Source organism: Trichosurus vulpecula, chromosome 4 (genome assembly GCF_011100635.1).
Source record: "Trichosurus vulpecula isolate mTriVul1 chromosome 4, mTriVul1.pri, whole genome shotgun sequence".
In the NCBI taxonomy this organism is placed as follows: domain Eukaryota; kingdom Metazoa; phylum Chordata; class Mammalia; order Diprotodontia; family Phalangeridae; genus Trichosurus; species Trichosurus vulpecula.
The window spans coordinates 189,462,914-189,476,392 of record NC_050576.1 but is presented as its reverse complement, the minus strand read 5'-3'; the positions used below and the strand labels follow the sequence as shown (position 1 = coordinate 189,476,392).

General features: G+C 46.0%; 1 protein-coding gene across 1 annotated transcript in view; it reads right to left on the bottom strand.

Annotated features, from left to right (window-relative positions):
• Positions 1–9,632: 9,632 nt before the first annotated feature.
• The window catches only part of NGFR (nerve growth factor receptor), a 31,020-nt gene continuing 27,173 nt past the window's right edge, over positions 9,633–13,479 (bottom strand). Inside the window, exon 6 of the mRNA XM_036753376.1 lies at positions 9,633–12,184. Within this exon, the coding sequence (XP_036609271.1) occupies positions 11,883–12,184 (302 nt within the window). The 3' untranslated portion in view covers positions 9,633–11,882. The remainder of the gene's footprint in view (positions 12,185–13,479) is intronic.

The following is a 13,479-nucleotide window of genomic DNA, read 5'->3' as shown; positions in this document are numbered from 1 at the left end:
GCTATTCATATCCTTGTTGTCCCATTTCTGAATCTTAGGATTTACAGACCTTTCCATCTGCCTCGTAGCTGAACTTTCTGGGTTGTCTTGCCCAATCAGGGTGTGAACTCCTTGGAAGCAATGCCTATCTCAAGTTTCTATTTGTATTTTCAGTCCTTAGCACAGTTCTTGGCACTTGTAAGTGTTCAATAAATACTTTTCCAGTCATTTAAACAAGTATCTGTTAAGTACCTACTATGTGCCAGGCATAGTGCTAGGTCCTGGGGATACATATAGAAAGAATGAAATGATACTCAAAGGGATGCCACATTCTAATGAGAGAAATAAGAACATATGGAAATATTTACAGCCTAAATATAAAGTGATAAATACAATATATACAAAATAGTTCAGTACAAGGTAGAGTAGTTTTGGAAGAAAGACAGCTGGGGAAAATTAGCAAAGGCCTTGTGCAGGAAATGATGCTCCAGCTCTATCTTAAGGGGGAGAAGGATTCTACTTGGCAGAGGCAAGGAGAGATTGTATTCTAAGCATGAGAGACAGTTAATGCCAAAGCATAGAAATGAGAGATGGAGTGTCTTTGTGAGGAGACATATTAGCAACCCTTCAAGATGGCAGCATCTCCAAAGGGACCCCTGCCACTCCTGGGAGGGGAATGGAAAGGGATTTAGCTGTAAGTAGTATATGAGTCTTGCCACTAAATTCCTCTTCTGATGCCTCTTTGTGACATAGGAATGCCCCCAGGTTTGAGAAGGGTTTGAAACAGTGGGAAGCAAGTTCTTTTCATTCTTATCAACCTGGAAATTCTCATGGATGGGCCATATATCTGTTTTCCAAGGACCAGACTAACTAAATTTGAAGAGGCTGTCCATGGTGGTGGTTGCACGGTGGAGATTTTTAAAAACATAATTACTCAGGAAAACTGCCTTCTAAGCCAAAGAGGGTTTGCATTCTGTTGGTCAGGGAAGGACTAACATCTATGAAATCCTAGATCTCTGAAGTATTGACATTTTAAAGGATATGTATACCAATCATGCTGAAGTCCCAATTCCCTAATTCGGCATTTCTATAATTACAGGTAAGCTCATGTTTTTATATTTTTATCTTTTTCCCTGAAAGAGGAGAAAATCCCTTTTTAGCCTTTGGGGTGCCTTTTCTCATGTGGTAATCCCCCAAGAAAGTTATCCAATATTGAGGGTACTCTGTGGCTCAAACCTTAGCTCATAAATCCCCACCAGTCTGTTTATATTTACCAATTAATCGGAGAGTGTATTACTTCAAACAAGACAGCTAAACAAAGAACATGATAAATGAAGTGATGAGATGCCCATGTGCATTTAAGGTACATTCTCCCACAGGTTATCACACTTCTGGTGGGGAAGGAAACACAGGCAACTCATGTGCTTAAGGACCAAACAGAAGAAACACATGTGGATAACAGGTATGGCCAGGGGACGTATGGGAAGGGAAACATGCTGCAAGTCCATGTGGTCAGGGAATGTATGTGGATGGCACATATATAGGGAATACATGCAGTGGAGTCACATCCATATCCAGAGCAGCTCACATCTCCAACCCTGCAGGGTAGCTATGTCTACTGTTGATTTCTCTTCTCTCTGTTATGTGTATTGGCGCTATTTGGTATTTCTCCTCTGGTCATTGCTGGGTTTCTCCATTTGGTGGGTAGATACCAAGTTACTGCTTTTGTCTTTTCTCAGGGGTCTGCTAGTCATCTCGTGATCATCTTTTATGGTGGAATGACTAGAAAGTTTCTTCCTGATAAGAGTAGGCTGATCTCTCTTTAATCATGACCAGAACCTATGAGCAATCACAGTCATCTAAGAAGTTGTCAAAAATAGCCAGGCAGAGAGTACCTAGGCTGAAATTGTCTCTTCTTTCCCATCTCCCTGCCCCACCACCCATGTTTGAATCTGAATTGCAGTCCTTTGTCTCAGACCCCAGCCTTATTTTATTAAGGCAGCTAGGTGAGATGACAGATAGAGTGATGGACCTGGCATCAGCAAGGCCTGAATTCAAATCCTGCTATGGCCATTTGCTAGCTACGTGACCCTGGGCAAGTCCCTTAAGGCTGCCTGCCTCAGTTTCCTCATCTGTAATATATGGATAATTACAGCACCTACTTCCCAGGGTTGTTGTGAGGGTAAAGTATGAAAATATTTATAAAGAACTTTGCAAACCTTAAAGTACTCTATAAATGTTAGCTATTATTATTTTAGGGTTAGAAATTCTTAGAACTTCTATTTCATTACCCTATGGGGATACTGTGCCTCTGAACTCATTTTAAAGTGTTCTGTCAAAGAAACAGGAGCTAGGTGGTTTTAAAGCATCTGGGATTTCCTGAACACCACCCCAGCCCCCAGCAAATCCTCTGGGTCTGGCTAATAAATGTATTTGAGCCAAAACAAAAGCTAAGGAGAAGGACTCAAAGTCATTTTCCATTCTGCATTCCTGGCACATATTTCTGCCTCTATATACCAATGTCTATATACAAATATATACTCCATATATGCTACACTTTGAGGCTGGCTTATAGAGAGATGGTATCCAAGACAGGAAGACCTGGGTTCAAGTTCTGCCTCTGACACTTACTGGCTGCATGACTTTGAGAAATCACTAAACCTCTCATTGCCCTCGGCAATTCTCTGTGACCATAAGTTGAAGAGAAGGTGCTGACCTGCATTAGTGGAAGGAGGTTCTTTGTCCATAAGTTCTCTATACACGTGAAATCAGGGTGACTTCAAGTCAGTACCTTCTCTTCAACTTAAGGTCATACGTGGGTGTATACACATGGAGAACACACATACAAACATATGTTAGCAGGAAAAAACAAATTAACCCAGGAAGAGCATCTGATTTAGTACTGCATTTTACCCAGCCAAAAGCCTCACTGTCTCCTACCCCATTCTGAAAACTCACTTCAGATGGGATGAGCTGGTTGCAATAAAAGAGAGGGAACAGAGAAATGAGACACTCCCAAGAACATTTCAAGGGGACAGACACGCAGTCCTAAAATCAGAGTCAACTGGAGGGAATGGTAAGGTGAACTGCAGTTGATTTGTCCTCATTTCCAGGGAAAGCAGATAGAGCCTTCTCTCGAAGAAGTTTCTTAATGGATTTGTGACATTGGAAGGCTCCACCACTTCCAATCACTACCATGGCTGAGCTAGGAATGGGATTGAAAGGAAGTGAGGAGGAAGCATTCCTGGGGCCATTCCATAGGGAGCAGACCAGGCCTAGGGAGGAGTCTCAACCCCAGATATCAAAGGATTCCATAGGGAATATTTCAGGAAGAAGCTGAGGGAAGGATTGCAGAGAAAGGGAATCTGGGATTAAGATGTGCTGGAAGACAGCAGAACAGGGCTGGACTGGGTACACTTTGAGTGGGTGGGGGGTGGGATCTGGAATGTTCCTATATGCAATTCTCTAATGGAATCATTTGGACATTCTCTTGGCCTTAGCTCCAGATGGGATTATGTGGGGAGGTTGGAGGGGGAAGGGGTTAGGGTATAGGAATGGAGATCATTAAAGGAAACCACAAATTGGGGCTGGAGAAGAGCCTTGATAGGATGCCAAGATGCTTCCCCTTTTTGGACCTGCATAGATGAATAGGAAGGTGCACAGGAGAAGAAAGGGCCAAGAAACTTCACAGATGTTTTGCCCTTCAATTTTCACTTGGAATAAGAACACTAGACAGTAATGTTGATAATAATAGTCACTGATACTTCCAGAGCACTTCAAGGGTTAGAAGATGCTTTACATATATTATCTCACTTGAGGCTTACAGAAGCTCTATGAGATAGTTACACAGGTTTTATTCCCATTTTACAGATGAGATAATGAAGACTCAGAAAGGTTAAATGACTTGCCCATGGTCACATAGATAGTAAACAGTGAGAGGAGGATTCAAACCTAGATCTCTTGCTGCAAGTTCATAACTTTTTTTTAGCACTATTACTAGTGTAACACCTCTTCCAGGACCACTTTCCCTACTCCCACTCACATTGGCAGGTTGGCTCCCCAGAGGATAGCTACTATTACTACTTCTCCCCTCAGGGTTCCAGAGGTAATTCTGAAGAGCTCATTTTTAAAAATACTTTACCCATAAGCCTCCACTGGTGGCTTCCCGTTGATTATCAGCCAGCACTAATTAGCTTTTAGAAAGGATATATTTACTAAGAGTATACAATATATATTAATAATTACTAAGGTATAGCAAGGACAGTTATTACAGAAACATTTCCCCAAACTGAGGGTACACTCCTTCTACACACAAGATCATTAGGGAGAGTAGTCTCAAACCTAAAGAGCATGTGTGATCAAAGGGTAAATTCAGACTCTCCAAAAGTTTCCCCCCCACCCCTTTTCATAAAGTACTCATGACATTCCCCTTAGGGATTAGCTGGGCTCTGAGAGTAGGTCCCTTTTTAGCATAATAAAGCTGCCTTTCCTCAGGGTGTCTAGTTTGTCCTCGGTGTGCTTCTCAGTTGCTAACATGCACGTTGCTATCAGTCACTGCTGCTTCAGGAAGACTGACTAACAGCCAATGAGAACTCCAAATCTTTGATCTTTCAAAGTGAAGATCATCACCTGGTCAATGGCGGATTGGGGGAGAATGGAGAAGTAAATTAACTATAAACTTGTTCCTTCTTCCCTCAAGAGCAAGATTCTTTCATGAATCCTTTACCTTTGACCACCACTCAACTCATATGCTGAAATGTATTATTCCAACTATCTGGCTGTATTATACATAGGCCCAGGATGTTTCTAATTCTTCCAGCCAATCACAAGACATTTTCTTTGTGGCTTTATCTATCTTTATCCAATGATCAAAGCACTTCACTCCCAAATTGATTAACTAGTTTGAACCTAATTTATACCCTTGATGGTCAGTTGTCTGAACCTTCTGTGATTACGTTAATGGGGGGAGGGCAAGGAAGGGGAGTAAGGGGGCAGGGAAGGTAGGGTGAGATTTGTACTAGGCAGCCTCTACAGTAAACAATGTGTCAGACAATTTGATGTCCAACATGAAATCTCTTTGAGGACAGAGCCCTAGTTGGGTAGCAACAAGAGATTTAGAAGAAGGACAATGCCTTCTGGTAGCTCCCAGTCTTATGGAAGCAGCAGATACAAAGGCAAGGCTTTCTATCAAAAATTCTATCTATCTAGCTAGATAGAATTGTGCAGAGCATCCCTGGGAAGACAGAAGGGGCTAAGAGGGTCCCAGGAAAGGAGGAGCCAATGTGGTAAAAGAGCAAGGCTAGTCTTACATAGGGCAGAATAAGACAGATACCTGAGTCACAAAAATTCAGTGGTCCCCTTGCAAAGCCCCTTCCTGAATGGGAACTACCTCCCCAACTTGGTTTGCCATAGTGTCTGCAATCCTTGCATAAGCATATCCTTAGAGAATCCTAGAATGTCAGAGATGGAAGGGACCCGAGAGCCCATCTTGCCCAACTCTCTTGCTATACACAGTATAGAGGCAAGAACACTGAATTGGGTGATGTGGGGTTAAATTCGAGCTGGGTAAGTTGCCACTTGTATCACTTTAGTTCTCTCATCTGTAAAACGAGGGAATTCGATTCAATAGAGATTCAGGCTGTGAACCATGTTCAAATGTCAATGGTTAGATGCCAATGCGAAGTATAACACATGAAGTCATTATCAGCCCCTGACACCTCATGGGTTCAGGCAGACTAGGAGGGAGTGAGAGTTTTAATGGAAGCTATTAATGGAAGTAGGAAAAGTTTAAGGCCTGGGATACTTTAGGGAAAAGGGCAGGCTCAGGTGGAATACTGAAATAAGGAAACTCTTAGTAGGGATATTGGGAATGTAAGGGACTCAAGATGAAGGCAATGGAATCCTGAGAGAAGGGAGAGGAAGGGGCTGCAGGGAGAGAACAGGAAAGAGCATTGGGGGCAACTGCTGGCCAATGTAAGACCAGATTTCTGGGTCTCAAACATTGCTGTACCCAGACAGCTTGGGGCCCAAGCCCCCTTCTTCCCTCTCTCCCTTGGCAATCATCCCACCAGCTGCCACAGAGCAAGAGAAGAATCTGCTTTGCATTACTAAGAAGCTGCCTCCCCACGGACATATGGTCAGCAGACCCCCTACCCCAGGGCATCTTGGGAAGTGTCTCCTTCTGACTCCAACCTTAACCCTGGTTTCCCCTCTCCAAAAAAGCACCCCTGAAGTGACCAAGTCCCTGAATTCAAATGGCTTGTTTCTCCTTCTCCCCACCCTCATCCCATGTTGGGGAGTCAGGATAATGGAAAGGGATGAAGATTCTGAGTTTCTCTTCTTCCCACTTCCCAAACTCCAAGGGTGAGAAAGAGGAGCTGTGATTCAGGCACGTGATGATGGAAGACTTTGGAGTGACAGAATCATACAATTTAGGTCCTTCAAAAGTATATGATGGGGAGAGGCAGGGGCTCCCCTATAATCTGATCCTTCTGAGGTCAGGATAAGAGCAGATGGGAACAAGGCTATACTGAGAACTAAGATTAGAAATGGGGGGAGGACTCCCTAGTTGTGACAAACATTAGTTCCCAGAGCTTATCATGGAGGTAAAGCAAGATGGAAGGAGCTACAATTGGAGGAGTTGAGATTAGAAATGGGGAAGGAAAAGGCTTGAACAAAGAAAGGCAAAGTCTTTTCCTTCTCACCTCTCAACCCTGAGGAGGCTTTCCAGAATGGAAATTCAATTCAAAAATCCCCAAGTGGTATAGTGTGTGGGTAACTACTATCTCTCTCTCTCTCTCTCTCTCTCTGTCTTGTTCTCTCTCTCTCTCTCTCTCTCTCTCTCTCTCTCTCTCTCTCTCTCTCTCTCTCTCTCTCTAATACTGGAAACTTCCTGAGGCCAAGAATGACGGCTCCTTCTTCTGAATCTCCTCCTAATACCTAGCACAGGACTCTGCCTGCAGGTTATACTCAGCTTGGAGGACCGTGGTAGTGTATGGTTTATCCTTCATTCTCAAAGAGGACCATAACATAAGGAAAATGATGTCATGACTTGCACATGAACTGGATTAGAGTGAGGGAAAGCTGTGCAAAGTCACCAGCCCCACTTTCTCCTCCAGAGCCATCTGGGTCCAGTGGCCACATATAGATCAGGACAACTTGGAGATGGCCCAGGGTGCAGTGGGGGACCTTGGCCTTTTTTTTAAGCTAAGGGCTGACTGCCAAGAGAAAGAGGGCCTAAGAGGGTGGATTTCCCAGATGGAAGCTGGGAATTCTTTCTCCAGAAGTAGAACTCTCGGATAGAGGGGCCCTTCGTCCCCCCAAGAGGAGCCTTAAATTGGTCCTACCAATACTACAGCACTTCTTCCTCTGATGGGCACGGCCCTCTGAAATATGCTTCCAGCCCCTGCCTCTCTCAGGAGAGAAGGTGCCCCAGGGTGAAAACAGAGGGCTAGGGGTTGGCACTCAGGGGTCTCAGTGATACAGTATCTCTACTTCTTCACTTTTCCTTCTCTCCTGCCCTAGAAAGATTCTTCCCAAGACTGGGGCATTATCCAAATCCAAATAGTCCCTCTCTTCCAAGTATATTGACACCATTGTAGAGACAGCCCCTCAGGAGGTGGAGTGAGGTAATAGCTAGAAATCTGGGTTGGAATTGCAGTTCCTATGAGCACAGATATAGAGCTGCAAGAGACCCTAGAAGCCTCCAATTTTATAAATGAAGAAACTGAGGCCAAGATATTAAATGACTTGCCCAAAGTCACACAGGTGGTGAGAGTGGACATGCCAACCCAGGTCCTCTGATTCCAGACACACTGCCAAGAATTGCTATTTGCTTGCTACTCGTGTGGCCTTATGCACATCCCTTAGTCAGTTTCTGCGTCTGTGAAAGGGGGAACCCGTCTTGGTGATCTCTAAGTTCCAGCTAGGTGGTACAGTGGATAGAGCACCAGGCCTGGAGTCTGAAAGACTCATCTTCCTTAGTTCTAATCTAGCCTCAGACACTTACTAGTTGTGTGATCCTTGGCAAGTGACTTAATCTTGCTTGCCTCAGTTTCCTCATTTGTAAAATGGGCTAGGGAAGGAAATAAAAGAATAGGGCATGACTTAAAAACAACCGAACAAACAAGTGAAGTTCCAGTTCTAGAGAACCCTTCAAAGTGTAGCCTTTGCCAACACTTTGGTCAGTGTTTCTTTGGTTATCTTCTCTGGGGTCTCATCACTCCTTTACCTCTCCCTTCTTGGGAGAATGGGGTTCAGTTTGTATATTATTCCTTTGACTGGTTTATGTGTCACTCTGTTCTGAAGGTGTGTCCTCCCTTCCTCCATCAGCTTCGGAGATGCCTGAAATCAGAGGGTCTCCCCACTGAGGTTGCTACAAGTATTTTGTTATATATAGGACCTTTCTTTTGGTTTTTGACCTTCTTGTGGCAAATATTGCCACCAAAGATATAGCCTAGTCACTTTTCTTGCCTCATTCCAAATACTTTTCAGAATAACTAGAGTCTAGTTACTAGACCAATCTACAGCTCTACTGTGTTCTTTAGTTTGTCTTTCTCTCTCAGACTGGAAACTCCCTGAAGGCAAGGATGGTGTCTCCTTCATCTGAATCTCTATCCAGGATATCGACAGAATATCTTCAGTTTGTGGGATTAAAGGGTAAAGAAAGAGTGGTGAGCCTAAATACCTCTTCTCCTCCTCCTCCTTCTCCTCAGTCTCTCAATGATCTCCAATCCCTCAAACTGTCCAGACTTCTGGCTGAGGCAATTTTGGCTTCTCTCCTTGGGCTCCAGAGGCTCATGTTGTTTGTTTTTTCTTTGGAGGACAGAGCCTAACACTTATCCCCCAGTCTTCCCAGCCTACCACAGAGCCAGAACCTCCAGTAGACAGAGCCAGGGAGCTGTAGAGGGCTGAAGAACTCGAAGAAAATTCCCAGACCCTGCACTCTGCAGCCGGAGGAGGAGAAGGAGGAGAAGGAGGCAGAAGAGGATGGCAGAAGGGCTGAATATGGGAGAGAAGGGCAGCAGAGAACAGCGGTAGCATTGAATGAACTCTGAGTGCAGTGCCAAGAGCTGGCACCAGCTGAGTCAGGATCAAAGCTGAACCAGGCTGGCCGAAGCCAAGGAAGGATTCAAGGGATTTGGGAATTTTGGCCCAGGCCTTTCCCTGGAGAACTGGGAGGGGGGGACCTCCCTGCCTCACTACAGAATGAGGTCCCGACTGACATCTGGAATCAGACTCGTTAGGAGGGGATTGGTTACTGGCCAGGCCATCTGAGTGGCTGTAGGTGTTGGAGAGTGAGTAATCTCCCTTCATCAAGTCCATTGTTCCCCTGTGATCAGTTTCACTTATGACACACAGGTCAAGTTCACTGCTGGTCATTTTCATGCCTAGTCAATTTCACTTTCCCTCTCTAGCCTCAGAAGAGGGGGTGGAAGTAAGAATGGTTCCCTACTGCCCTCCAACTCTTCTCATTAGCATGAAAAATTAACCACTTCATGACTGCAAAATTTTACTTGATTTTGTTTTAAAACTTCCCCTATAGAGGGCTGAGGGAAACAAATCTTGAAGCCTGGGTTAGATATCTGGTTCCCCCTCCTTTCCATTTTTGCTTCTTCCCTTAATATTTATTCCCAAAAAATCTGTACTTTTTTTGCAATTTAATTATCATCCTTTATGTTTTATGTGTTGGTTTCAAGAAGATTCAAGAGACAATTACACAGGATGCAAGGGGACAGGGTATTGAGGACTGGAGGGTGGGCAAACAGAGGGACAGATCTGGAGGCTATAGACGAGAGTCCTCCCCCACCCCTGCTCCCATGGGAAAAAGGGGGATTGTCACCTCCAATCCAATGGGGGTGGGGTGAAAAGGTGATTTCAGGGTCAGAGGGGCCAAGCACCCATACACATGCTAAAACATACTTGCAAAACCTTCTCCCAAGTGGAGCAGTTCCCACCCCCATCCCCATGCCAACCCCCTCCTTCTCAAAGGGAGAGAGAAATAAATAAAACTCTGCTTCAGGGAGTGACCACAAGGACAAGCCTCTCATTCCCCCAGACAGAACCAAGTCAAAGAGATGGCATTATGTACAGTTTCCGGGTTTCCACAGTTTCCTTCACGATCCCACCCTGCCTTCGTGCCAAAAAAAAAAAAAAATCCTTGCTTTCTTACATGGGGCCTGAAGAGCCCTCTCCCAAACCAAGAGGAGGGGGCCACTCAGCAAGCCTCTCCCAGGGCCTGGGATCTCTTCTTTACTCCAGGATAAGTAGAAAGAGCATCGAAGTTATTGCAACATCACTTTTCCAGGTCTGAGGAAATCAGGGTAGGAACAGAGAGTGGTGGAAATTCCATTGATAAAAATGATGGTCATTCCCCTCTGTCCTCCATCTGCCTGATGACCAAGATGGGAAGAGGAGTCCCTGCCAGGTCCCCAATACCTGGGAGAGATCTTCTGCTGAGTACAATCTAATCTTCCTACTGTCCTGCTTCTCTGATCCTGAAGCTTACCACTCAAACTGATCCTCTCCTGCCCTGCCCCCAGCCTAGATCTGATCATCCTTCATCCTTCATCCCACACCTAATTGGCCTTGCAACCACAGTGAAAGGAAATCTCTGCCCCTCCCAGGATGCCTAGGAGTGGAGGGTGGAGAGAAAGGCATTCCGGTATGATCAGCCTGCCTCTGTCCTCCTGCTCTAGAGGGAGGGATCACTGGCTTGGTCCAGGGCTGGAGCCGCCAAACCCAGGGTGAAGAAAATAAAGAAGGAGGACAGATTCCAAATTCCCTCAGAATCTTCTCTGGCAGCTTCCTGAGACAGGATCCTGTCCCCGCCTGAGACAAAAAGTGGTTGTTGAAGAGGGGTGTGTGTGTGTGTGTGTGTGTGTGTGTAAGTGTGATGGGTTGGTGGGGGGCCCTAGCAATGGGAATAGCCACCAGCAGAATCACTCAGTCACACGTTGATCAAAATAGCCCTGTTTCATGACCCTGGTCCCTTGGGCAAAGGAGTAGGGACACCTAGGAGTTTGGGGTAAGGGTGAGCATGTACCTGCAAGGAAAGCTCCCCTATTCTCTCCTTTTCTACTTTCCTTATAGGGAGAAAAATCCATCATCCCCGATGGGTGTTTGTATGACCTTGGACAAGTCATTCCCCCCTCTCTGGGCCTCAGTGTAAAAGGACACTGTAACAGGAGAGGAACTAGGTGGTTGCTTAGGTCCCTGCCAAGTCTGCCCACATAAGATTCTGTAATTTTTCACTGCCCGAGCCTCTGACCAGAAGAGTAGAGTAGGAATAATAGAGCAGTTAAGATTAAAAGTTCATCAGAGGACAGTATTTCACCCCCAGGTTCACAGTGTCAAGTCCATATGACCATATCTTCCTGCCTCTTACCAAGTCCCCTTTCTGTCACTGAGTTTGTGGTCATGGGGGCAAGAGGATGGTTTTTCTCCTTACCCTCCACCCTAAGCCGCTTCTCCATAACCAGAAGGCAAGAGGCGGGGGTAGGGAGCAGGGAGTCACAGGAAAGAGGGGAAGATGAAGGTGGAGGGGCTGCTATCACAGATGGAAATCAGGACGGTCAAGAGAGGGAAAGTGAAGAAAAGAATGGAAGCCCACTCCCTGACCTCTGACCTCTACCCCCTGGAGAGAAGGGGGCCTTGCTCTCCAGTGGACCTCCTTGGGGATTTGGCTCGAGTGTCTGACAGTCTGAAAGAGGGTCTGAGGACCTGCTGAGGGAGTGAGGGAGAAGACACCCCAGTGGGTAACCATTAGCCAAGAGGGTAAGTGTCCCCTTGGGCAGAAGGAAGTCTCTCCTCCCTCTCCAGTTTCCTTCACATCTGAAGGGCTCTGCCCTGTGGGATGCTGAGGGGAAGGGGTTGAGGGGAGAGAGGGGAGCCCCAGTGCCTGCTCAAACGGGGGAGGTGGCAGTGGACTCGCTGTAGAGGTTCTCCACAATGTCTCCCCTCTGGATCCGGCGCAGGGCAGCATAGAGGGCATCCAGGGTGGCGCTGTCCTGGGCAGCCCAGCTGTCAAGCAGAGCCCGGACAGGGCAGTCCTCTCGGGTGAGGGAGTCTATATGCTCAGGCAGGTAGCCTAGCTCCCCGGCCAGGTGTCGCCAGGTGTCTCCGGATGAGCTGTTAAGCAACTTTTCTACTTCTTCCCGTTTGGCTGGTGGGAGGCTGCTGTAGAGACCTCCATCCCCCTTGAGAGCTGCAAGAGAGATGGGAGGCGGGGCAGTTAGTCAGGCAGGGAAAGGTATACCCCTTACAAGATGGACAGCAGGAGACTCCATTCTGGGGAATAAACCGACCTTGGAACAGCACGGTTTGGAGGTTAAACTGGTAGAAGGCCAGAGACCCTGGATAAAGGACTCAGAATGATGTGGATACAAAGGTGCCCTAAGGATTGAGTTGCCCTTTCCCTGGTTTATCCTCTAACCTGAAGAAGCCCTAAAGTATCTTAATACAAAGATGCCCTAAGGGTTGAGTTGCTCTTTCCCTGACACCTGAAATACCACCAAACTTCTCCTTGTCCTGGACCATGAAATTCCCTTTGTCTCCCTTATCCTGTCCTTATAAAAGCAAGCCTCTGTCGCTCTGTAAATGGCTAGTCCTTCCTCCAGGGCTAGCCCACTGATTTGTGTCAATAAAGCTCCCAGTGGCTACAGAGAAGGTCTAAGTGAATTCTTTCGCATTTGAACCAGCTCTCCCAACTCTGACCTCATCAAGAATAGGTTGTATCAAGGCAGCTAGGTAGCTCAGTGGATAGAGCACTAGGCCTGGGGTCAGTGAGACCCGAGTTCAAACCCCACCCCAAACACTTGCTAGCTATGACCCCTGGGCAAGTCACTTAACCGTTTGCCTTAATCCACTGGAAGAGGGAGTGGCAAACCACTCCTGTTTCTTCCACAAGAAAACCCCAGGACAATGTGATACATGGGGTCGTGAAGTGTTGGACACAACTGAATCTATTCAGCAACAACAATGGTTGTGTCATCTGTCCAGGAGTGAATTCTCAGACTTAGAGCTGGAAGTATTAAGACTAAGCAGTCATTTACCTTCCGCTCTTAGTTTTCTCATCTGCAAAACGAGAAATTTGGTTAGATCAGTGGTTCTTGAATTTAAATGAATATATTGCAGAGGTTAGATGAACTTTGAAAGGAAAACAATGACATATTTTTTCAATATAATTGGTTTCCCTTGGAAACCTCTATATTTTCTCTTATGCATTTAAAAAACACTATTCTGAAATGGAGTTCATTGGTTTCTCCAGTCTGCCAAAGGGGTCCATGACACAAGAAAGGTTCAGAACCACTGGTCTGGATGATTCCCTTCACTTCCAGATCCTATGAACTGAGAGAAAAGCACAGGGAGAGAATGTGACTACTCTAAGTCCAGGGCATAACCAAGGCAAATTCTGCAGTTTTGCTCCCAGGTCTGCTCCTCCCCCTCCAACTGACCAAGGATGGGGGTGGGGGTGGAGAAAGACAGGGAGGGAAAAGGAGG